General features: G+C 51.5%; 1 protein-coding gene across 1 annotated transcript in view; it reads left to right on the top strand.

Moving 5' to 3' along the window:
• The window catches only part of LOC142012223 (dedicator of cytokinesis protein 2-like), a 454,965-nt gene that overhangs the window by 278,316 nt on the left and 150,269 nt on the right, over window positions 1–26,380 (top strand). Inside the window, exons 32-37 of the mRNA XM_074992076.1 lie at window positions 12,006–12,106; window positions 12,416–12,474; window positions 18,390–18,538; window positions 20,847–20,932; window positions 21,628–21,784; window positions 25,646–25,686. Coding sequence (XP_074848177.1) covers window positions 12,006–12,106; window positions 12,416–12,474; window positions 18,390–18,538; window positions 20,847–20,932; window positions 21,628–21,784; window positions 25,646–25,686 — 593 coding nt within the window. The remainder of the gene's footprint in view (window positions 1–12,005; window positions 12,107–12,415; window positions 12,475–18,389; window positions 18,539–20,846; window positions 20,933–21,627; window positions 21,785–25,645; window positions 25,687–26,380) is intronic.

Below are 26,380 nucleotides of genomic sequence, written 5' to 3'. Positions count from 1 at the left end.
GACTCTTCAGTTTCGAAATGAGGACGCTATGGAGGGATATGACAGAGGTCTATGAAATCATGACCGGTGTGGAAAAAGTGAATAAGGAAAACTTATTTACTTGTTCTCTTAACATAGGCACAAGGGATCACCAAAAGAAAGTAATGGGCAGCAGGTTTAGAACTTACTAAGGGAAGTTTTTCTTCACACAGCACACAGCCAGCCTGTGGAACTCCTTGCCAGAGGATGTCGTGGAGACCCGGACTTTGACAGGGTTCAAAAAAGAGCTAGATACTTCTTCTTTGAGTGCTGTCCCCATGAGTGCTCCACGGAAGGTGTTAGGCTCGCCCAGCACCACAGTACGCAGACTTTTCCAAGCCGCACTGAGCAGGGCTGTGCATGCGCTAACCCAGGACTTGCCATTCATACCACTAGGGATAGCACACACAGCCCTGCTCTCTCCTCAGTTCCTTCATAGCCACCATCGACTGCAGTCAGAGCGCAGTTCTCTCCTCTCCCTTCAGACCTGTAGGTAACAAATAGGCTGTAGTTAGCTAATTATTGATTCTTGTACACAGAAAGGCTCTAAGATGTCTCTCATTCTTGTGTTTAAATGTTATTTGAAGTGCCAAGATCCAATGTCTGCCTCGGACAGGCACTCAGAGTGTATTCGTTGCTTTGGAGCGGCACATATCCTTCTAAAATGCTCTCACTGCAAGAGCTTAACTGCCAGGGTAAGGAAGGACAGAGAGCTCAGATTAAAAATGCTCCTGTTTGACAAAGCTCCCCAGCCACTGGTGGAATCGCTTTCAACACTGTGCAGTGTCCCTTCTGTCAGGGACACTCTCCCTCCCTACCTGGGGACTCAGGCACAGTCAAAGCCTTCCCCTGTAGACTCCCTGCCCAGAGTGAGCACAGGAGACAAACCTGCCGCAGACACACCCCCTAACAAATGGGCTGAAAGAAAATATTTTGTACCCACAAAAAGCATGGACATTTTGTTTTTGAACCCACAATGAAACTCTTTAGTGGTAGAAGCTGCCAGCCACAGAGTGAAATCATCAGTATACAAAAACACCCTTGCTGACAAGGAGTATAAGTGCTTGGAGCTATTTGGTAGAAGGGTTTATTCATCTTCTATGCTCCAACTATGTATAGCTAACTATTCAGTGCTGTTAGCCAATCATGACTTTGCTAACTATTCTAAGCTTTCTCATATCTCATCTGCTTGAGGACGAGATATCTACCATGAAATCTATAGTTCAGGAAGGCCACAATGCAGCAAAAACAGCAAATGCAGATGGCACTTAACTAGGCTGTTACAAAAGCCAGAGCCATGGCCACAGCTGTTATGATGCGAAGATCCCCATGACTGCAGGCAGCAAGTGTTCCAAACGAGCTCCAAACAAAGGTGAAAGACTTACCATTTGACAAAGTTAAATTGTTTACAGCAAGTACAAACAAAACCTTACATTCTAGCAAAGACACAAGAACTACTGTGCATACTTTGGGCATGTACGCTTCTCCATTCTGAAAAAGAAGATACACCCCATACCAGAGGTACAAGGATCAGTCATTTGCCAGACAATCCTACAAGCCTTACCAATATAATGCCAAGAAATCAAGAAATCGGAAGCGCAAACTCCTCAACCACCATTCTGCCTTTCCACCAGCCTCAAAACAGCAGGTTCATCATTTTGGTTGAAGACTCATCGAACTTCCCACACTCTCCAGTGCACAACTTCCAAATAGTCCACCACCGCCTACATCCCTTTTGCCACCAGTGGACATTAATAACCACGGACAGATAGGTCTTAGACATCATCACCCAGGGATACACTATCCCTATACTCTCCATCCCTCCAACATTGCCCCCTTACCCACCCCTCTGCAGGGACCCCTCCCCTGAGAACTTACGACAGCTTGAAGTGCTACGCCTCTTGCAAATCGGAGCCATAGAAGAAGTTCCAAAACAGTACCAAGGGAAGTGGTTTTACTCGAACTACTTTCTAACAGAAAAGAAGATCAGGGGTTAGAGACCCATCTTAGATCTGCAGCAATTGAACAAATACATTTGCAAACAGCGATTCAGGATGACCAAGCTATCTTCTACAATCCCTGAGCTGGACAAGACGACCTCCAAGACGCTTATTTCCACGTCACCATTCACCCTCCACACAGAAGTTTTCTGCACTTCACCCTTGGAGCACAACACTACCAATAAAGAGTCCAGCCCTTTGGACTTTCAACTGCCCCCAGGGTATTCACCAAGGTCCTTGCTCCAATAATTGCACATCTCAAATGGGAAGGCATCCTCATATTCCCATACCTTGAGGACTGCCTCCTCTGAGGACAGTCTCAAGATGTCACAAGAGCCATCGTCCAATCCACAAAACATCTACTACAATCCCTGGGGATCCTTATAAACATTGCCAGGTCAACCCTGGAACTTACTACGACTCCACGACCGCTCAAAGTTATCTCCCTACACAGCACCATGAGGCTGTAAAAGGCCTGATATCACAACTTACCATCAGCCCTGCGGTTCCCGTGCTTACATGCATTCACCTCCTCTGTCACATGGTAGCTGCTACTTACGTTGTCCCCAATAGTCAGCTACATTTTCACTGCCTGCAGCATTGGCTGGCATCAGTGTCTACCCTTGGCAGGCATCAAATGCACAGACGGGTATCACTACCTTGAATGGTAGCCAAGTCCTTATGATGATGGACTCAAGAAGAAAACACCCTAATTGGGGTTCCGTTTCATTGGGCCCAACCAACCTGTCAAATTACAATTCACGTTTCACTTCTTGGCTGGGGAGCATATTGCTAACAGCATCACATCCAGGGTCAATGGACCAGAGACGAACAGAGTTACATATCAACCTTCTCGAGTTACACACTTTCTTCAAGTATCAGGTTAGTCTGGATCTGTAACAGCAATGAAAGGTCCTGTGGCACCTTATAGACTAACAGAAAAGTTTTGAGCATGAGCTTTCATGCTCACGGAAGCTCATGCTCAAAACTTTTCTGTTAGTCTATAAGGTGCCACAGGACCCTTTGTTGCTGTTACACTTTCTTCAATGCTTGCAAGCATTTCCTGCTGCACATTCAAAGCAAGACCATCCAGATCCTCACAGACAACACCACAACAATGTTCTATATCAATCATCAGGGAGGGACCCAGTCACAATCCCTTTGTGCAGAGGCCATAAAGTTTTGGAACTGGTGTATTGGGCACAACATCATCCTCACAACATCCTACCTGCTGAGCATAAACAACACACTTGCAGACTCTCTAAGGTGCCATTTCTTCCTGAACCATGAACGAGAGCTCCACTACGAAGTGACCCAACACCTCTTCTGGATGTGGGGCCAGCCGGCTGTAGACCTCTTTGTGACACAGGAGAATTCCAAGTGCAGTTGGTACTGCTCGAGAGCAGGCAAAGAACACAAATCTCTAGGGGATGCCTTTCTCCTCTCCTGGAATATTCACCTCCTGTAGGCCTTTCCACCCATTCCTCTGATCGCCAGAGTCCTCAGGAAAATCCAGACAGAGCATGAGCTATCGTCTTTGCTTCAGCATGGCCCAGACAGATCTGGCTTCCTTTACTCTTTCACCTCTGTCATCATCCTCCTTACCTGCTTCCCAGCCATATGGACCTGCTCTCCCAGAGCAAGGTTTCCATGCTCCACCCCAGGTCGCATACCCTCCTTCTGACAGCCTGGTTTCTCTGTGGATCCCAGAGCACTCACGTCAGTACTCCCAGCAAGTGAGAGAGGTGTTCTTACAGAGCAGATGAGAAACAACATGAAACACTTTTCTTTAGATAGTACTTGGTCCTGCCATTGGGGCAGGGGGCTGGACTTGATGGCCTCTCGAGGTCCCTTCCAGTCTTAGTGTTCTATGGTTCTATGATTCAAGTGGAAACTGTCATGTGACTGGATTTTTATAATGGGTCTGCAAGCCATTTTATGTGCCCAGTGTATCTATTGGCCCCAAATATTGTGCTGGGGGGGTCTGTGTGAGGCATCTAATGAACACTAATGATGCTCTGAATCTATGTATGCTACTTATATGTCTGTGCCATGTTTGTAGGTAAAGTTATAGGTTTTAGCTATGAAGCTACATTAGAAAATGTTTCAGTGCTAAACTCCACAACATAAGGTGTGAACTCAGCCCCAGCCAGGATGAATGGACTATAAGCAAAGGTTCAGCCAGTTGAATCCACATCCCAGATGTTTGGGACTTGCAGTGGAATTCAGCCCACCGATTAGGTGACCTGGATTGAAACAAAGGAACAGCCCCATCTCAGGAATTGAGACTGTCTCTTGGGATTCATTCAATGACAGTTTGGCACAACAGCCCACCTGAGTCAGGTGGGGGCATAACCTCAAGGGACTATGGAAGAAGAAGGGGCTGGGTCCCTAAACACATGAAAAAAGAATGATGTAGACTTAGCAGTGTCCATCTTGGATCTCTTGTCATTTGGTACCTGTGCCTGTCTCCAAGGGTCCATGTCCCAGCATGTGGACCCCAGTGGGCCAGATCTACAATGCTCCAGTAACTGAAACTATCTAAACTGAAATGAACTTTTGGAGACATTCAAGAATCAGCAAATAGCACCACTGGCCTGTGTCAATACCTGAAATTGATGCATGTAAAGTATTGCTTTAACAATTCTTCTCTCTAACCCTGTCCTTTCTCTTTTATTAATAAATCTTTAGATATTTAGAGCTAAATGATTGGCAAGTGTGGTGATTTGGGTAAGATCCAAATATATATTGACTGGGGTCTGGGGCTGAACCCTTTGGGTCCCGGAAGAATCTGTGTGGTGTTGGGTGAAATAGTTGTAAAAACTGCTCACCTGAATCTGGGGAAGTTTTGGTCTGGACTGGTATAACAGCTGTAGGTTCGCTTATGTGGCTTCTGGCTGGCCAGGGGACTGGCAGAAGTGCTGTCGTGGCTGGCTGGATTTGTCTTTGTGAGAAAAAGTCCCAGCCTGGGACTGTGAGTAGCTCAGTTTTTAAGCAAAGTTACCCTGGGCTGATTTTTCTAGCTGTGCCCAGAAACCCTGTCCTATTACAGAAGTGCATCTCATCCTAGTGTTCTGAAAGGGGGATACAACCCACCAAAGCCCCGCTGCATATGATCCTTGACTACATCCTTTACTTAAAAGACGCTCATCTATCGCTGTCTTCACTACGAATCCACATTTTGGTGATCACAACTTTCCATCGCCCTATGGAAGGCTTCTCAGTGTTCACTCGCGATCATAAAGAAATTCTGGGAGGGCCTATAAAACATCTTACGTCCTCACAGACCTATACCCCCGGCTTGGAACTTGGAACTGGTCCTTCACACCCTCATGGGACCACCATTTGAGTTAATGGCCACACTTTCTCTGGTCATGTTAACAATGAGAAAACTGTTTCTAGTGGTGATAACATCAGCTTAAAAAGTGAGCAAGATAGCAGCCCTGATGGACTCTCCACCATATGCAACTTTCCACAAAAAGAAAGTATCAGAGGGGTAGCCGTGTTAGTCTGGATCTGTAGCAGCAACGAAGGGTCCTGGGGCACTTTATAGACTAACAGAAAAGTTTAGAGCATGAGCTTTCGTGAGTAACTCACTTTTTCAGATGCTGAGCATCTGAAGAAGTGAGTTAACTCACGAAAGCTCATGCTCTAAACTTTTCTGTTAGTCTATAAGGTGCCCCAGGACCCTTCGTTGCTGCCACAAAAAGAAAGTGATGCAATGATCGCATCCGGCATTTTTATCAAAAGTGTGCTCCCAGTTTCATATTAGCGAATCTATAATTCTACCTGTCTTCTACCCTAGACTGCATGCTTCTCATGTGGAGGCCAAACTATGTACTTAGGATGTTAAAACAGTTATATCCTTCTACATAGAGGGCCGCAGTCCTTTAGAAAATCACAAAGATTATTTTTATCCATTGCAGAAAGATCAAAGAGATTGCCCCTCTCATCCCAACATATATTGAAACTCATCTCTACATTCATAATGCAATGCTATTCTATCAGAGACAAACCATTGCCAGCCTTTCTGAAGGAACATTCAACAAGCTCAGTACCAACATCCAGAGCCTTTCTAAAGCGAGTGCCCTTACACGACATACGTCATGCACCCACATGGTCCTCTAACCACATATTCATGACACACTGTGCATTACAGTCCCGTATAGGCAGAGTTATGGCAGTAGGTCAGGCAGCTGTCCACAGTAGATGCACCGAATCAAAACCCACCATCCAGCTAGAGGAGTACTGCTCCACAGTCATCTACCATGGAGGACACATGGGGACAACACTCAAAGAAGAAAGAGAAGTTGCTCACCTTGTGCAGTAATGATGGTTCTTCGAGATGTGTGTCCCCGTGGATACTCCACGTCCCATGCACCTCCCCTCTACTTGGTGCAATAGACATCGTTAGGGCATCAACGAAGTAACTGAAGAGACAGTGGGACTGCACATTCTATCCCTAGAGGTGCTGGGTTAGTGCATGCACAGCCCCACTCAATGCTGCTTGGAAAAGTTTCCATGCTGAAGTGCTGGGTGAGCCCAACATCTACTGTGGAGCACTGATAGGGACACACATCTTGAAGAACCATCATTACCACACAAAGTGAGCAACTTCTCTGTTCACAGAGGTTAGGTCCGTCTATGGCTATTAGCCAGGATGGGTAGGAACGGTGTCTCTAACCTCTGTGTGCCAGAGGCTGAAAATGGATAACTCAATAACTACCTGTTCTGTTCAGTCCCTTGGGGGGATCTGGTATTGGCCACTGTTGGAAGACAAGAAACTGGGCTGGATGGACCTTTGGTCTGGCCCAGTGTGGCCATTCTTATGTTCTTCTGTTAAGTTGCTCATGAAGCCGGTGGCCTGGTGCTGGTGGGTCCATGATCTCCATCTCTGTCAGGCACATTGTGAATACAAAGCATTTTGCAGCACAAACAGAGAAGCCCAGCATAAGCTGATTGTCCCTGAGCATGTGTACAATGAGGGCACAGTTATCAGCAAACAGCTTTCCTACCAGCTGTTCAGTTACCTTGGCATGAGCCCTGAGTCTCTGGTGACTGAACAGACCGCATCCAGTCAGAGTCCAGTCAGCCTTACCTCAGTCCCTGAAAAAATCATTGAGGGGATCCTCAAGGAATCCATTTTGAAGCACTAGGAAGAGAGGAAAGTGCTCAAGAGTAGTCAACCTGGATTCACCAAGGGGAAGTTGTGCCTGACCAATCTGATTAGTTTCTAAGATGAGGTAACTGGCTCTGTGGAGATGGGGAAGTCAGTGGATGTGATATACCTTGACTTTAGCAAAGCTTTTGATACAGTCTCTGACAACATTCTTGCCCATAAGTTAAGGAAGTATGGATTGGATACATGGACTCTAAGATGGACAGAAAGCTGGCTAGATGGTCAGGCCCAACAGGTAGTGGTCAATGTTTCCATGTCTGGTTGGCGGTCAGTTTCACGTGAAGTGCCCCAAGGATTGGTTCTAGGGAAGGTATTGTTCACATCTTTATTAATGACCTGGATGAGGGGGTGGCAATAAGCTAGGGGAGAAGTAGGTACATTGGAGGATAGGGATAGGGTCCAGAGTGATCTAGATAAATTGGAGGATTGGGCCAAAAGAAATCTGATGAGGTGCAACAAAGATAAGTGCAGAGTTCTGCATTTGGGACAGAATCTCAAGCATTGTTACAGGCTGGGGACCAACTGACTAAGTAGCAGTGCAGCAGAAAAGGACCTGGAAATTACAGTGGATGAGAGGCTGGATATGAGTCAACAGCATGCCCTTGTAGCCAAGAATGCTAGCGGCGTATTGGAGTGCATTAGGAGAAGCATTTCCAGCAGATCTAGAGAAGTTGTTGTTCCCCTCTATTCAGCACTGGTCAGGCCACATCTGGAGTATTGCACCCAGTTCTGGGCCTCCGAGCATAGAAAGGATATGGATGCAATGGAGTGAGTGCAGTGAAGGGCAATGTAAATGATTAAGGGGACATGACCTATGAATAGAGGCTGAGGGATCTGGCCATATTTAGTTTGCAGAAGAGAGGTGTGGGGGTGACTTAATAGCAGCCTGCAACTTCCTGAAGGGGGAGCTCTGAAGAGGATGGAGAGAGGCTGTTCTCAGTAGTGACAGATGGCAGAACAAAGAGCAATGGTCTGAAGTTACAAAGGGAGAGGTTTAGGTTGCATATTAGGAAAAACTATTTCACCAGAAAGCAGGTGAGGCATTGGAATGCGTTACCTAGAGAGATGGTAGAATCTCCATCCCTAGTGGCTTTTAAGTCCTGGCTTGACAAATCCTGGGTGGGATGATTTAGTTGGGGTTGATCCTGCTTTAGGCAGGGGCTGGACTCAATGACCTCCTGGGGTCCCTTCCAGCCCTGGGATTCTATGATTCGATGATAACTGTGCACATTAAGGATCAAGGCCAAATGTTTTGGGTGGGGTGCTCTGAAGGGCTTTTGGGGTCATGGTGGTTAATTAGCTGAATGTGAGTTGCAGTGCAGTGCTGTAGCCGAAAATCTAACATGATGCTGCATGCGTAGCCGGGGAACTATGGAGAAGGAGCAGAGAGGTGATTTTAGCTCTGTATTTGCTGCTGATATGACTGCTGGTGAAATTCTGTGTCCGCTCCTGGTGGCCTCAGTTCAGGAAGGGTGTGGTTGGACTGGAGAGGTAAGAGAAGAGGTATGAGATATGAGGAAGATTGAAAGATGTGAAAATCTGCCTGACAGTGACAGACTGTTGTGCTGTACATATGGACAGTTCAGAATGATTTGAACTCAGTCCCTAAGTGCATGCACAAGGAACACACTTTTACTTCCATAGGCAGACAAGGGTCTAACGTGATTCAGTGCCTGGGAGCTGAAATTGGACGCAGGTGGCTACAATAAGGCATTTTTCATTTCATTTCATACGTTTGACTGGAGCGCTGCCATGAAAGGGTATAAACTGTTCGGGAAGAACAGGCAAGGGAGAAAAGGAGGAAAGGGTTGCACTGTATGTAAGAGAGCACGCTGATTGCTTGGAACTCCCGTACATAGAGGGAGAAAAGCCCGTTGAGAATCTATGGGTCAAGCTTAGTGGTGTAGGCAGCGCTGGAGATGTGGTGGTTGGTGTCTGCTACAGGCCGCCAAATCAGGATGAAGAGGTAGATGAGGCTTTTTTTGGACAACTGAGAGAAGTTTCCGGATTGTGGGCTCTCATTATTGTGGGGGACTTCAATTACCCTGACATCTGTTGGGAGACCAATACAGTGGTACACAAGCAGTACAGAAAATTTCTGGAGAATGCTGGGGATCACTTCTTGGTACAAGTGCTGAAGGACCCAACCAGATGTCGTGCCAGCTCAACTTGCTGCTTACAAACAGGGAGGAACTAATAGGGAAGGTAGAGGTGGGGGACAACCTGGGAAGCAGTGATCACGAGATGGTAGACTTCAGGATCCTGACCAAAGGAAGGAAAGAGAGCAGCAAATTACACACCTTGGACTTCAGAAAAGCAGACTTTGACTCCTTCAGGAACCTGATGGGCAGAATCCCTTGGGATGCTACCATGAAGGGAAAAGGAGTCCAGGAAAACTGGCAGTATTTTAAGGAAGTCCTACTGAAGGTGCAGAAAGAAACTGTCCCAATGCGCAGCAAGAGAAGTAAATATGGTAAGAGACCAGACTGGCTTAATGGGGAAATCCTTGGAAAACTTAGGCACAAAAAGGGAGCTTACAAAGAGTGGAAACTTGGACAGATGTCTAGGGAGGGATATAAATGTATAGCTCGATAACGTAGGGCAGTTATCAGGAAGGCGAAAGCGCAACTGGAATTGCGACCCACGAGGAATGTGAAGGATAACAAGAAAAATTTCCACAGGCATGTTACCAAGAAGAAGGTGATCAGAGAGGGCATTGGGCCCCTCCTGGATGAGGGAGGTAACCCAGTGACAGATGATGTGGGGAAAGCTGACATACTTAATGCTTTCTTTGCCTCTGTCTTCACGGACAAGGACAGCTCCTGGACTAATGCAATAAGCGATGCATTGTGGGATGAAGGTGTACAGCCTTTGGTGGGGAAAGAGCAGGTTAGGAGCTATCTAAAAAAGCTAAATGTACATAAATTGATGGGCCTGGACCTAATTCATCCAAGGGTTCTGAGGGAGTTGGCCTATGTTGTTGACGAGCCCTTGGCCGTTATCTTTGAAACATTGTGGAGATCGGGAGAGATCCTGGGTGGTTGGAAAAAGGCAAATGTAGTGCCCATCTTTAAAAAAGGGAAGAAGGATGATCCAGGGAACTATAGGCCGGTCAGTCTTACATCAGTCCCTGGAAAAATCATGGAGGGGTTCCTCAAGGAAGTCATTTTGAGGCACTTGGAGGAGGGGAGAGTGATCAGGAATAGTCTGCATGGATTCACGAAGGGCAAGTCATGCCTGACCAATCTGATTAGTTTCTATGATGAGATAACTGGCTCTGTGGATAGGGGAAAATCAATGGATGTGATTTATGTTGACTTTAGCAAAGCTTTTGATCTGGTCTCCCACAATATTCTTGTTGGCAAGTTAAAGGAATGTGGATTGGATAAATGGACGGTAAGATGGATATAAAGCTGGCTACAAGGTCGGGCCCAGTGGGTAGTGATCAATGGCTCGATGTCGGGATGATGGTCAGTTTCTAGTGGAGTGCCCCAAGGTTCAGTTCTGGGTCCTGTTCTGTTCAACATATTTATCAATGACCGGGATGAGGGGATTGGATTGCACCCTCAGCAAGTTTGTGGATGACACTAAGCTAGGGGGAGAGGTAGATACGCTGGAGGGTAAGGACAGGGTCCAGACTGACTTAGACAAATTGGAAGACTGGGCTGCAAGAAATCTGATGAGGTTCAGTAAGGACAAGTGCAGAGTCCTGCACTCGGGCCGGAAGAATCCCAAGCATTGTTACAGGCTGGTGTCCGACTGGCTCTGTAGTAGTTCTGCAGAAAAGGACCTGGGAGTTGTAGTGGACAAGAAGCTGGACATGAGTCAACAGTGTGCCGTTGTAGCCAAGAAAGCTAATGGCATATGAGGTTGCACCAAGAGGAGCATTGCCGGTAGATCCAGAGAAGTGATTATTTCTCTTTATTCGGCTTTGGTGAGGCCGCATCTGGAGTACTGTGTCCAGTTCTGGGCCCCCAATTATAGTATAGGAAGGATGTGGATACCCTGGAGAGGGTCCAGCGGAGGGCGACCAAAATAATTAGGGGGCTGGAGCATATGACTTATGAAGAAAGGTTGAGGGAATTGGGACTGTTTAGTCTGCAGAAGAGAAGACTGAGGGGGGACTTGATAACAGCCTTCAACTTGCTGAAGGAAGGCTGCAAAGAGGCTGGAGAGAGGCTGTTCACAGTGGTCATGGATGGCAGAACACGGAACAATGGTCTCAAGTTGTGGTTGGAAAAGTCCAGGTTGAACATTAGGAAAAACTTTTTCACTGGGAGGTTGATGAAGCATTGGAATGGTCTACCCAGAGAAGTAGTGGAGTCTCCATCCCTGGAGGTGTTTAAGTCTCGGCTCAACGAAGCCCTGGCGGGGCTGATCTGATGGGTTTGGTCCTGCTTAGAGCAGGGGGCTGGACTCGATGGCTTTTTTAGGTCTCTTCCAGCTCTATTGTTCTATGATTCTATGATTCACTGGAACATTTACCGGGGCTGTGGTAGATTCTCCATCACTGACCATTTCTCAGTTCAGATGGGCTGTCATCCTGAAAGCTCTTCTGTAGGGATTATTCTGGGGCAGATCTCTGGGCTGGACTGTACGGGGGCAGGGTGGAGGGTGGGGGCATGGAGAGATGTCAGCCTAGAAGATCTCACTATGATTCCTTCTGGCCTTGGAGGTCTACGAGTCTGTGCCTCACCCCACCTCCTTCCCATGCTCCCTGGTCTTGCCCCATTCCCTCACCTCTGTGTCCAGCCTCCTGTGCACCTGACATCTCTGTAGCCACCTTTGTTCCCCTCTTGTCTTTACAGCTGTGGAACAATTACTTCCACCTGGCCGTTGCCTTCCTCACCCAGGATTCCCTACAGCTGGAGAACTTCTCCCATGCCAAGCGCACCGCCATCCTAGCCAAGTGAGTCATCTGCCTGTCCCTGCTGGGTTTGGGGTCTGGGACTCTGTGAAGCCCACGTTCCACTGCTGCAGCCTGAGCTTGTGTGCTGGCTTCGGCGGCTGGGGCCACCTCCTGACTTTGCAGGGGCTTCCCTGCTCTCCAGCAATTCTCTAGACTGGCTGCATCTCGAGCCTCCCTCAGGGATTGGAAGGGGGTGGATTTGGTGCTGGATTCCCAGCTCTCAAGTTCCAATCTGCCTTTATTGACACTCCAAATGATCCAGGAAGATCAGGGACTGGTGGGAATAATCCCCTCTCCTTATCCCATCAGGTATGGAGACGTGAGAGCCATAATTGGAGCCGCCATCCGGGACATGTGGTACAAACTAGGTGAGGATGGCACAGAGACAGGCTTGAGCCTTGAGCAGGGCAGCTCTGGGGTGGGGCCCAGGAGGGGCAGGGTCTGTAGTCAGTTAAGTGACCGCTCTTTGGTTTGTTATGAAATATCACTCAGAGGGCAGAGACCCAATGTCTGATGTATTGGTTTAGACCAGCGTTCCCTGTATGCTGAGTGCTTGAGCAGCCACCCAGGAGATACTCAGATGCTGTCCAGCTGTTTGGCAGTGCCACAGCTGCTCACAGCCAACAGCACCTGTTTCAGTTGGTGGTGCACAGTAGCACATGCCTCAGGGCACATAATGTTTATTCTGCACAGCGAGGGGAAACAGGAGGGGGAAGATTGCAATGGACCCATAATCTAGCACAGCACTCGGGAAAACGGTCCCCCGCAGTGAGAGATGTGGTATTCACCTTACACGTACGTTACGTCCCTGAAGTACAGCTTGTTTACACAAGTCATCGTCAGGAGGGAATGAACCTGCGCCCTTCGGGGCTAAAGCCATGTGTTCTATCGTATGAGCTAAAAGCCAGCTGCCGTCCAGCCACGGCTGTAGAGCAGAGACTTCCCGCTGCCTTGTCAGTGGTCTCAGCTCCCCTGGGGCTACAGCTCCATCAGCCAACACTAGGAGTAGCCAGTCTGCTTTCTGCCCTGGCTTTCTTGTACCCAGATGTGACCCTTACCTGCAGTCCAGGTACCAAGGGGCATGAAGGACCTGCTGGGTCTGTACTAGGGTAAAACAGTCACATGACTTGTCCCCCATTCTCCCTAAACTGCCCAACCATGCAGCTTCTCATTAAGTCCTGCGCAGGGGCTCAGGGCTTGTTCCTCCCAAGCCCTGAAGCTGCCTTGGCCAGTGGAGGGAAGCCCTCCTCACCAGCCCCAGCAAGAAGCAGAGCCCCTCCCCACCAGCCCCAGCCAGGTAAGTCTGAGCCCAAGCCCCCTGCCCCACCTTGAGTACTGCCCAGCCCTGAGTACTTCCCTGCACCCTGAAGCCCTCACCCCTGGCTCTATCCCAAAGCCCAGACCCCCAGCCTAGGACCTGTACCCTGCCACTACCCCGATGCTCAGTCCAGAGCCCCCCAAACCTGGAGTCTCCCCAAACTCCTCATGCCCAGCCACACCCCAGAACTGGCATTCGCAGACAGAGCCATTGCACTCCAACCCTCAGTCCCAGCCCTGAGCCCCTCAACCCCAGCCCACCTTACAACCAGCAGCTGCAGCTGGAGCCTTCACACTTCTGCACCCCACCTGTCTGCCCCAGCCCTGAGCCCCCTCCCATACTCAGCACCCCTCAGCCCCACCCCCACATGAATTTTGTAATGTGCACTGAAGTGCAGATGGTGTGTAGCACCTCCCCTCGAGTCACACATCCCCTCGTGTTGTACAACCCCTTGTATCGCACATCCCCTCTGTACCACACATCCCCTCGTGTCACATATCCCCTTGTGTCGCACATCCCCTCTGTACCACACATCCCCTCGTGTCGCACATCCCCTTGTGTCACACAACCCCTTGTGTCGCACAGCCCCTCATGTCACACAGCCCCTTGTGTCGCACACCCCCTCTCTATCACACATCCCCCTGTGTCACACAACCCCTTGTGTCACACAGCCCCTCATGTCACACATCCCCTCGTGTCACACACCCCTCTGGATCACATATCCCCTTGTGTCACACATCCCCTCTGTACCACACATCCCCTCATGTCACACATCCCCTTGTGTCACACAACCCCTTGTGTCGCACAGCCCCTTGTGTCACACCCCCCCTCTCTATCACACAAACCCTTGTGTCACACAACCCTTTGTGTTGCACAGCCCCTCATGTTGCACACTCCCTCTCTATCACACATCCCCTTGTGTCACAGAACCGCTTGTGTCACACAGCCCCTTGTGTCGCACACCCCTCTGGATCACATATCCCCTTGTGTCGCACAACCCCTCTGTACCACACATCCCCTCGTGTCGCACACCCCCTCTATATCACACATCCCCTTGTGTCACACAACCCCTTGTGTCGCACAGCTCCTTGTGTCACACAGCCCCTCATGTCGCACACCTCTCTGTATCACACAGCCCCTCGTGTCGCACAGCCCCTCGTGTTGCACATCCCCTCTGTACCACACATCCCCTTATGTCGCACACCCCCTCTATATCACACATCCCCTCGTGTCGTACAACCCCTTGTATCACACATCCCCTCTGTACCACACATCCCTCGTGTCACACACCCCCTCTATATCACACATCCCCTCGTGTCACACACCCCTCTATATCACACATCCCCTTGTGTCGCACAGCCCCCTCATGTCGCACATCCCCTTGTGTCGTACAAACCCTCTATATCATCACACACACCCTTGTGTTGTACAACCCCTTGTGTCGCACATCCCCTCTGTACCACACATCCCCTCATGTCACACATCCCCTTGTGTCACACAACCCCTTGTGTCGCACAACCCCTCTGTACCACACATCCCCTCATGTTGCACACCCCCTCTCTATCACACAAACCCTTGTGTCACACAACCCCTTGTGTTGCACAGCCCCTCATGTCACAACCCCCCCTCTATATCACACATCCCCTCGTGTTACACACCCCTCTGGATCACATATCCCCTTGTGTTGCACAACCCCTCTGTACCACACATCCCCTCGTGTCGCACACCCCCTCTATATCACACATCCCCTTGTGTCACACAACCCCTTGTGTCGCACAGCCCCTTGTGTCACACAGCCCCTCATGTCGCACACCTCTCTGTATCACACAGCCCCTCGTGTTGCACATCCCCTCTGTACCACACATCCCCTCGTGTCACACCCCCCTCTATATCACACATCCCCTTGTGTCGCACAGCCCCCTCTATATCACACATCCCCTTGTGTCGCACCCCCCCTCTATATCACACATCCCCTCATGTCGCACAGCCCCCTCTATATCACACATCCCCGTGTGTCGCACAGCCCCCTCATGTCGCACATCCCCTTGTGTCGTACAACCCCACTGTATCACACATCCCTTCTATATCACACATCCCCTCGTGTTGCACAGGCCCTCATGTCGCACATCCCCTTGTGTCGTACAACCCCTCTATATCACACACCCCTTCTATATCACACATCCCCTCGTGTTGCACATCCCCTCGTGTCGCACACCCCTTTATCACACACCCCTTCTATATCACACATCCCCTCGTGTCACACACCCCTCTGGATCACAGATCACCCTTGTGTCACACAACCCCTCTGTATCACAACCCCTTGTGTCACACAACCCCTCTGTATCACATATTTTCTCATGTTGCACATCCCGTATCACACATTCCCTCGTGTCACACATCCGCTCGTGTTGCACATCCCCCTGTATCACACATTCCCTCGTGTCATACATCCCCTCATGTTGCACATCCTCTGGTATCACACCCCCTCGTGTCACACAGCCCTCGGTATCATACATCCCCTCATGTCACACACTCCTCTGTATCACACATCCCCTCGTGTCGCACAGCCCCTCCTATTGCACAGCCCCTCTATATCACACATCCCCTTGTGTCACACAGCCCCCTCATGTCGCACATCCCCTCGTGTCATACATCCCCTCTATATCACACACCCCCTCTATATCACACATCCCCTCGTGTTGCACAGCCCCTCATGTCGCACACCCCTCTGTATCACACATCCCCTCGTGTCACACACCCCTCTGGATCACATATCCCCCTTGTGTCGCACAACCCCTCTGTATCACACATCCCCTCATATTGCACATCCCCTTGTATCACACATCCCCTCTGTATCACACATCCACTTGTGTCGCACAACCCCTCTGTATCACAACCCCTGGTGTCACACAACCCCTCTGTATCACATATTTTCTCACGTTGCACATCCCGTATCACACATTCCCTCGTGTCACACATCCCCTCTTGTTGCACATCCCCCGTGTCACACATTCCCTCATGTCTTACATCCCCTCATGTTGCACATCCCCCTGTATCACACAGTCCCTCGTGTCATACATCCCCTCGTGTTGCACATCCCCCTGTATCACACATTCCCTCGTGCCATACATTCCCCCCATGTTGCACATCCCCCTGTATCACAGCCCCTCGTGTCCCACACCCCCTGTATCATACATCCCCTCATGTCACACACCCCTCTGTATCACACATCCCCTCGTGTCGCACAGCCCTCTCATGTCACACATCCCCTCGTGTCGCACACCCCCTGTGTCACACATCCACTTGTGTCGCACAACCCCTCTGGATCACATATCCCCCTTGTGTCACACAACCCCTCTGTATCACATATTTTCTCATGTTGCGCATCCCGTATCACACATTCCCTTGTGTCATACATCCCCTCGTGTTGCACATCCCCCTGTATCACACATCCCCTCGTGTCATACATCCCCTCGTGTTGCACATCCCCCGGTATCACAGCCCCTCATGTCACACACACCTCTGTATCACACATCCCCTTGTGTCGCACAGCCCCTAGTGTTGCACACCCCCTCTATATCACACATCCTCTTGTGTCGCACACCCCCTCTATATCACACATCCCCTTGTGTCGCACAGCCCCCTCATGTCGCACAACCCCTCTATATCACACACCCCCTCTATATCACACATCCCCTTGTGTTGCACAGCCCCTCGTGTCACACACCCCTCTGGATCACATATCCCCTTGTGTCGCACAACCCCTCTGTATCACAGATCCCCTCATGTTGCCCATCCCCTTGTATCACACATCCCCTCTGTATCACACATCCACTTGTGTCACACAACCCCTCTGTATCGCAACCCCTTGTGTCACACAACCCCTCTGTATCACATATTTTCTCATGTTGCACATCCCCCTGTATCACACATCCCCTTGTGTCATACATCCCCTCGTGTTGCACATCCCCCTGTATCACACATCCCCTCGTGTCATACATCCCCTCGTGTTGCACATGCCCCTGTATCACACATCCCCTCGTGTTACACATCCCCCGTATCACACATTCCCTTGTGTCACACATCCCCTTGTGTCGCCCACCCCCTTGTATCGCATACCCGCTCTGTATAACACATCCTCTCCTGTCATATAACCCATTGTGTTGCACAACCCCTCTGTATCACACACCCCCTGTAACACACATTCCCTCGTGTCGCACATCCCTTCATGCTGCACAACCCCTCATATTACACAACCTCTCTGTATCACACATCCCCTCATGTCACACAACCCCTCGTGTTGCACCTCCTCTGCATATTGGTGCATATAACAAAATTCGTTTTGCTCATGGGTGGACGAAGTCTGGTTCCGCCCTCTTTCTTTGGGACACTGGAGTACTGGCCTGTGAGAGTTGTTCACCACCTTTAGGTTTGGTGGCCAGAGCAATAGGCAGAGCTCCCATGGTGCCCAGTTGACACTGGGCAGAGCTGGGGCTCCTCCTCCACCAACCAGCCAACCAGAGACAGTCCCAGGCTGTGTGTCGGGGTCGGAGCAGTAGAGCTGTGTGGTAGGAGAGCAAGACTGTGGTAGGTGTGTGCTGCCCAGAGCCACACGGAACCTCATCTTTTAGCTCCAGCGGGGCCCATGGGGCTGGGCAGCCGAGAAGGCCCTTGGAGGCAGGCTGTGTACTTTATTCATGCCAGCCCCATCCCCTGCCCATCCCCATTCTCCTGGATGTTGCACTCTGCAGGGCCAGGCCTGGCTGGCTGCTAGGCCAGGTTTGGCTACTGCGGAAAGGCGTACAGTAAATTCTGCTAGTGTGACGTGGGGCTGGGCAGGCAGCAAGTGCTGCCACAGCCCCAAGGAGACCCCCAGCTGCTGGCCACCGTAGGAAAGAAGAGAGAGAGGAGGAGTCCTGACAGGCTAGATCCATTCCCAGCTGTCCCTTTCTGCCCCCGCCCTAGGCCAGCACAAGATTCATTTCATCCCTGGCATGGTGGGCCCCATTCTGGAGATGACGCTGGTGCCTGAGCTGGAGCTGCGCAAGTCCACCATTCCCATCTTCTTTGACATGATGCTGTGCGAGTATCAGATGACCAAGACCTTTAGCATGGTGAGTGCTGGGCCCCGGGGAGTCTGGAGCCAGCTGGGGGCAAGAAGGGTGCACCAGGCCCAGGGTGCAGCTGAGAGCAGCTCTGGGCTAGGGTCTGTACTGCAGGAGGAAGCCTGTGCCAGGGAGTCCATGCTACTCCCAGCACCAGCCCAGTCTGACTGGGTGGGGTGAGGCACTGAGACAAGACAGCACCAGGACCAGAGACCCACTGGAGGGATGAAGCACAGGGCCTGTTACCTCCACCATCTGCTGCTTCTTTCAGCCCCTGCTCCTGCCCCCAGGCCCTCAAAACTGAGCCCCTCCCCCAGATACACCCTCACCCTCCCTTCCCAGGGAGACCGACCCTGCCCCTCCCACCAAGCATGATCCTCGCCCTCCCTTCCCAGGGACCTTGGCAGAGCCCTTTCCTTGACCACCTCTGTGATGGGGTTCAGGGTCCCCCAAGCTCTGCATCCGTCCCAGGCAGGAGTGACTCTCACTCGGCAGGAGGACAGCGGGTTTATTAGCCGACAGGACACAGCGTGGTACAGAGGGGTCAGTGCAGCCGGCAGAGACAGCCAGTCCCATCCATGCTGGGGAGAGGAGGCCCCGAGGGGTCCCCGGAGCCGGGGCCTGGCCCCCTCCTTTGTCTCTCTCTCTCCCAGCCCAGACTCACTGCTTCCAACTCCCAGTTCCAATTCAAATCCAATTCAAATCCCTCAGGCTCCACCTCCCCCTTTGTCTGCAGCACAGAGGTGTCACCTGGTCACCAGGTTACCCCAGCAGGAGCCCCCCACCCCGTGATACACACATGTATCCCCCACTCCAGCACACCCTCACCGCACCTGACTGCAGCTCCACCCCACCCACTTGCCTGAACAGTCCTTGGGTCCCTAGAACTGCCCGTGGGCTCGCCACAGGGACTTGCATGTGGCCCTCAGTGCGCTGCTCTGTCGCCAGGCTGAGAGGATGCCCGTGGTCGTCTCCTCGTTCCACCTCACTCCCCAGCTCTTCTTTAAGGCCCCAGTGCGAGGGAGGTAGGGAGGGAGCCGTCAGGCCCTTCGTTTTGTCCTCGGGCCTAGCTGGCAATACCCCAGTTTGGGTCACTGGTTTCTGGTCCAGCCCTTGTTCTCCTGCCCAGTCTGCACAGAGCCGTTTCCCTGGGCCTTGTTTGGCTGGGCTGCTCCTTTCTCACCAGTGGGGCCATGCTTGTCACTAACCCCGCTGCTTGCCCTGAGGCAGGATGTCCTCAGCTCCTCCAGCCTCTCACAGCACGGCTCACAAATGGGGGGAATCAGTCAGGCCAGCTGTCATCCAAAGCACTGCCCACAGTCCCCTGGCCAGCCTGTTGGGGAAGCCTGTGCTCTGGCTCTGGTTCTGGCTGGGGGCAGGGCAGGGCAGGGCAGGGTGCTCCTCGGGGCTGTGGCTCTGCGTTCACCAAGGCTATCACGAGGCACAGCTGGGGAGGCTCAGGAGATGGGCCCACAGGCTGGGAAGCATCACAGGTCTAACTCCCACCAAGATCAGGATTAGGCACCAGTAGGCCCACGCTGCACACAGCGGCTTCTTCCTTGCAGCATGTAGCTGCGTCTACACGTGCACGCTACTTCGAAGTAGCGGCACCAACTTCGAAATAGCGCCCATCGCGTCTACACGCGTTGGGCGCTATTTCGAAGTTAACTTCGACGTTAGGCGGCGAGACGTCGAAGTCGCTAACCTCATGAGGAGATAGGAATAGCGCCCTACTTCGACGTTCAACGTCGAAGTAGGGACCGTGTAGACGATCCGCGTCCCGCAACGTCGAAATTGCTGGGTCCTCCATGGCGGCCATCAGCTGGGGGGTTGAGAGATGCTCTCTCTCCAGCCCCTGCGGGGCTCTATGGTCACCGTGGGCAGCAGCCCTTAGCCCAGGGCTTCTGGCTGCTTCTGCGGCAGCTGGGGATCTATGCTGCAGGCACAGGGTCTGCAACCAGTTGTCAGCTCTGTGGATCTTGTGTTGTTTAGTGCAACTGTGTCTGGGAGGGGCCCTTTAAGAGAGCGGCTGGCTGTTGAGTCCGCCCTGTGACCCTGTCTGCAGCTGTGCCTGGCATCCCTATTTCGATGTGTGCTACTTTGACGTGTAGACGTTCCCTCGCTGCGCCTATTTCGATGTTGGGCTGAGCAACGTCGAAGTTGAACATCGACGTTGCCGGCCCTGGAGGACGTGTAGACGTTATTCATCGAAATAGACTATTTCGATGTTGGCTGCACGTGTAGACGTAGCCTGTATGTGCTGCCTCCGCACATGCGCTGGGGCTCCCAGCCCGGCTCACACTGCCCCTCTCTGCAGTTCGAGGATGAGCTCCTGCGCAAGCTGGACAGCGAGGTGGAGGGAGGTCGTGGAGACGAGCAGTACAAGCAGCTCTTCCAGAGCATGTAAGTCTCCACCCTGCCTGGCTCCCGCCCTGCCCTCGTGCCTGCCCTGGAGAGGGGAATGGCCCCTCCTATCAGCCATGCACCTCTCGTGTGACCCTTCTGCCCTGGAGAGGGGAACGGCCCCTCCTATCAGCCATGCACCTCTCGTGTGACCCTTCTGCCCTGGAGAGGGGAATGGCCCCTCCTATCAGCCATGCACCTCTCGTGTGACCCTTCTGCCCTGGAGAGGGGAATGGCCCCTCCTATCAGCCATGCACCTCTCGTGTGACCCTTCTGCCCTGGAGAGGGGAACGGCCCCTCCTATCAGCCATGCACCTCTCGTGTGACCCTTCTGCCCTGGAATTGCCTTCAGAACCAGCCAGCTGAAACACTGGGACTGAGGGCTGGTCTGTAACTCTGCTCTGCCAAATCTGCCTTTCCCCTCAGCTGGTGCACCAAGCAGAGCCCCTCACGGCCATGATCCTGTCCCCACCCACCCTGCAGTGCCGCTGGTGGGAGAGGCTGGCCTGTCTGAGCTGGCCTTTGCCACACAAGAGAGGTCCCCATTCTATTGCTGTGTGGAAGGGGCCTGGCCAGGCTTGGGCTCCAGGCCATGTCTGGAGGAATAGGGCCCCCAACTCAGGACACTGGTCAGGGGGATGGGTGGGTAGATGCTTGTGGGGAGCAGGAGTGTGAATCTTTCTGTTCTCCTCCAGCCTCCTCAGCTGCTGCAGGAATCACCCCCAGCTGGCCAAGCCTGGTGAGACCTTCGTGGCCCTGGTCACAGGCCTCCTGGAGCGGCTGCTGGACTACCGTGCCGTCATGAACGATGAAAACAAAACCTACAGCATGAGCTGCACTGTCAACTTGCTGGTAGGTCCCCAGCCTCACACCCCCAGGCAGTCCAGCCTAGCATCTGCCTGGGCAGCTCCCAGCCCCAGTCCAGCACCTGCCAGGGTAGCTCCCACACTCAGCCCAGCACTTGCCCGGGCAGGTCCCTCCTCTAGCCCAGCACCTGCTAGGGCAGCTCCCGTCCCCAGCCCAGCACCTGCCTGGGCAGCTCCTGCCCCCACCCCAGCACCTGCCTGGGCAGCTCCCACCCCCAGCCCAGCACCTGCCTGGGCAGGTCCCTCCTCTAGCCCAGCACCTCCTAGGGCAGCTCCCGCCCCCAGCCCAGCACTTACCCAGGCAATTCCCAGACCGAGCCCAGCACCTGCCCGGGCAGCACCTGCCCCCAGCTCAGCATCTGTCCGGGCAGCTCCTAGCCCCAGCCCAGTATCTGTCCAGGCAGCTCCTAGCCCCAGCCCAGCACCTGCCTGGGCAGCTCCTATCCCTAGCCCCATGTCTGCTGGGGCAGCTGCCACACCCAGCCCAGCGTCTGCTGGGGTAGCTGTCACATCCTAGCCAGCATGACGGGCTTCCATGTGCCATCCTGTGTGAGGCTCCTGTCCCTCAGTCATGAGCCTGCCTTCCTACTGGCATGGGGTTGGGGGGAGCTGGACTTTGATTCTCTATGGGGCCCCAGAGCTATTCCAACCTTCTCCCACACATATCTGCTAGGGCACTGGGAACTGGCCCTTGCACATCATGTAGGAGGGATATGTTCATGGTGCAATAGCTTCAGCAGGAGGGGCTGGTAGCCCTGACCAGACCCCCAACAGCCCGGTGGGTAAGGGCACCCCCTGCTCAAATCCCCACCTCTCATCTGGCAGGGGAGGAATCAAGCTGCCGAGAGATCCTTTTTGAGATGGGGCCAAATCTACATGCAGTATTCAAGATGTGGGCGTACCATGGAGTTCTACAGAGGCAATAAGATGGACTCTCACTTAGTCTCTGCCCCTTTTTTAATGATTCACAACATTCTGTTTGCTTCTTTAACCACTGCTGCACACCGAGTGGGTGTTCCCAGACAACTAGTCACAGTGACTCCAAGAGCTCTCTTGCATGGTGACAGCTGCTTTACTCCCCCTCGTTTTATACACATCGTTGGGACTATGTTCTCCAACACCAGGGCTGACACCTGCTGCAGGCCTTTGGGCAAGGTGGAAGGGGCCTGGTTCTGCACCCTAGAAGGGGCAAGGCCAAGGGTGAAAGGAGAAGGGCCTAGGGTGGTGGTCTGCAACCTAAATTGCGAGAAGAGCCATTTTTTCAAGTTCAGTTACAAATCAACCCTTCAAGAGCTGCAACATGCGAATATGAGACAGTCCTTAATACATAACACAAAACCATGCTTTTTATCACCCCTATTTTAATAACAGCTCACAAGCAATTATTTGTACCAGTTAAAAAGCTGTTACCCCTATCTCCAGGCTGTACCTGCCTCAGCCCCCAACTCCACCCCCAATCACCAGGCTTTACCCCCCATCCCACAAACCGCCCCCACACAGAATCACAGAATCACAGGGCTGGAAGGGACCTCAGGAGGTCATCTAGTCCAGCCCCCTGCTTCAAACAGGATCAACCGCCACTAAGTCATCCCAGCCAGGACCTTGTCTAGCCAGGACTTAAAAACCTCAAGGGATGGAGAATCCACCACCTCTCTAGGCAATGCATTCCAGTGCTTCACCACCCACCTGGTGAAGTAGTTTTTCCTAATATCTAACCTACACCTCTCCCTCTTCAACTTCTGACCATTACTCCTTGTTCTGCCATCTGACACCACTGAGAACAGTTTCTCACCTTCCTTTTTAGAGCTCCCCTTCGGGAAGTTGAAGGCTGCTATTAAATCACCTCTAAGTCTTCTCTTCTGTAAACTAAACAAGCCCAAATCCCTCAGCCTCTCCTCGTAGGTCTTGTGCTCCAGACCCTTAATCATTTTTGTTGCCCTTTGCTGAACCTGCTCCAGCAAATCCACATCCTTTTTATACTGGGGGGCCCAAAACTGGACACAATATTCCAGATGTGGCCTCACCAGTGCCAAATAAAGAGGAATAACTACTTCTCTAGATCTGCTTGGATTGTTCCTCCTAATACACCCCAGTATGCCATTAGCCTTCTTGGCTACAAGGGCACGCTGTTTACTCAGATCCAGCCTTTCATCCACCATAACCCCTAGGTCCCTTTCCATCGTACTGCTGCTGAGCCAGTCGGTCCCCAGCCTGTAACAGTGCTTGGGATTCTTCCGCCCCAGACAATGCTTGGGATTCTTCTGCCCCAGACAATGCTTGGGATTCTTCCGCCCCAGACTCTCAGGCATAACCCCCTCTGAGCCCCACTCTTCCACCCCCTCCACCCCCAGGCTTAACTCCTCTGAACCCCAACCTCCCTACCACCAGGCTGAATCCCCAGTCTTCCCCTCACACCCAGGTTTAACCCCTCTGAGCTCCAACCTTCCCCCCATCCCCAGGATTAGCCTACTTCTGTGTGTGCAGCTCCTCCGCTGCTCCCTGCCGCCTTCTTGGCAGGCTGCACATCTTCTGCAGGGGTGGGCTTGGCTTCCCTTACTCTCATGCTGATGACTCCCACCCATGTGGGGCAGCACCCTGTTGGGAGGCTTTCACTTCCAGCTCCCTGCTGCCCCTGACTGCTTAGTGGCTCCAGAGCTGCCATCACTTAAATGGGCTGTGGCACTGGGTCCCATCCACATACTCTCTCATTATTCCATGATAGCCTACTTTGCTGTGGTCCGTGATGAGGGACCTTGTCAAAGGTTTCTGGAAGTCTGAGTACACTATATCCACTGGGTCTCCCTTGTCCACATGCTTATTGACCTCCTCAGAGGACTCTAGTAGATTGGCGAGGCGTAGTTTCCCTTTACAGAAACCATGTTGACTTTTCCCAACAAATTATGTTCATCCGTATGTCTGACAATACTATTCTTTACTGTAGTTAAATTTACTGACCTGTAATTGCCAGGATCACCTCTGAAGCTCTTTTCAAAAACTAGCATCACATTACCCTCCAGCCATTTGGTACAGAAGCTGATTTAAACAATAGGTTACAAATCACGGTTAGTCGTTCTGCAATTTCACCTTTGAGTTTTCAGAACTCTTGGGGGAGTGCCATCTGATCCTGGTGACTTATTAGTGTTTAGTTTATCAATTTATTCCAAAGCATCCTCTCATGAGACCTCAATCTGAGACAGTTCCTTACATTTGTCACCAAAAACCATGGCTCAGATTTGTGAATCTCCCTCACATTCTCAGCCATGAGGACCAATGCAAATATGCATTTAGTTTCTCCACAATGATCTTGTCCTTGAGTTCTCCTTTAGCATTTCAATCATCCAATGGCCCCATTGGTTGTTTAGCAAGCTCCCTGCCTCTGATGTATTTAAAACATTTTTTTCATTATTTTCTGAGTTTTTTGGCAGTCTGTTCTTCTAATTTTTTTTGGCCTCTCCAATTATATTTTTACACTTCATTTGGCAGAATTTATGCTGCTTTGTATTTTCTTTACGAGCATTTAACTTCCACTTTTTAAACTATGTCTTTTTACTTCTCGCTGCTTCTTTAGCTTGGTTGTTAAGGCATGGTGGCACTTTTTTGGTACTCATACTGCATTTTTTAATTTGGGGTATACATTTAAGTTGAGACTCTGTTATGGCATTTTTTAAGAGTTTGCATGCAGCCTTCAAGGATTTTACATTTGGCACTGTAACTTTCATTTCTGGTTTAATGAACCTCCTCATTTCTGGGTATTTCCCCTTTACGTAATCAAATGCCACAGTGTTTGGCTGATGTGATGTTTTTTCCCCCAAACAGAGATGTTAAATTTCTGCCTTTCCTTTCCCAGAACTTCTACAAGGAGATCGACCGCCGGGCCATGTACATCAGGTCAGAGTGGGTCTGTGAGAGTGATGCTCCAGGGGCTCATAGGGGGGCATGCCCTGGGTGGCCATAAGAGCCATGTCCCAGGGGTCCATGAGAGCCAGGTGCCCTGGGGATCCATGAGAGATGTGGCTCAAGGGTCCATGAGCATTATACACCAGAGGCCCTTGAGAACTATGCCCCAGGGGCCCATGAGAGCCATATGCCCTGGGGTCTGTGAGAGCCTTGTGCCCTGGGGTCCATTAGGGATGTGTGCCCTGGGGTCAATGAGCGATGTGCTCTGGGGTACGTAAGAACCGTAAACCAGGAGTCCCTGAGAGCTGTGCCCCCAGGAGTCCACCCCTTGTGCCCAGGTGGGAACCATCTGACCCCCAGCACAGCATCCTAGGGTCTCCACTCCGAAGATGGTTCTTAGTCTGAGAGGGAAGCCATGTTAGTCTGTAGCTGCACAAAAAACAAGCAGTCGTCTGGCACCGTAACTAACGATTTATTTATTGGGTAATGAACTTTTCCTGGGTAATCTGAAGAATTGGTCTTACCCATGAAAGCTCGTGACCTAATAAATAAAACTGTTAGTCTGTGAGGTGCTACAGGACTGCTTGGTTTCTGTGACGGTTCTTCCTAGCGACTGCCCTGCAGCCCCCTGAGCACACAATCTCCTGACTCAATGGTTCCATGGGTAGAAAGGGGCCCTTTTTGC

Source organism: Carettochelys insculpta, chromosome 4 (assembly GCF_033958435.1).
Source record: "Carettochelys insculpta isolate YL-2023 chromosome 4, ASM3395843v1, whole genome shotgun sequence".
Classification (NCBI taxonomy): Eukaryota; Metazoa; Chordata; order Testudines; family Carettochelyidae; genus Carettochelys; species Carettochelys insculpta.
Note: the sequence above shows the minus strand (reverse complement) of the source record. Positions and strands in the feature narration are given on the sequence as shown.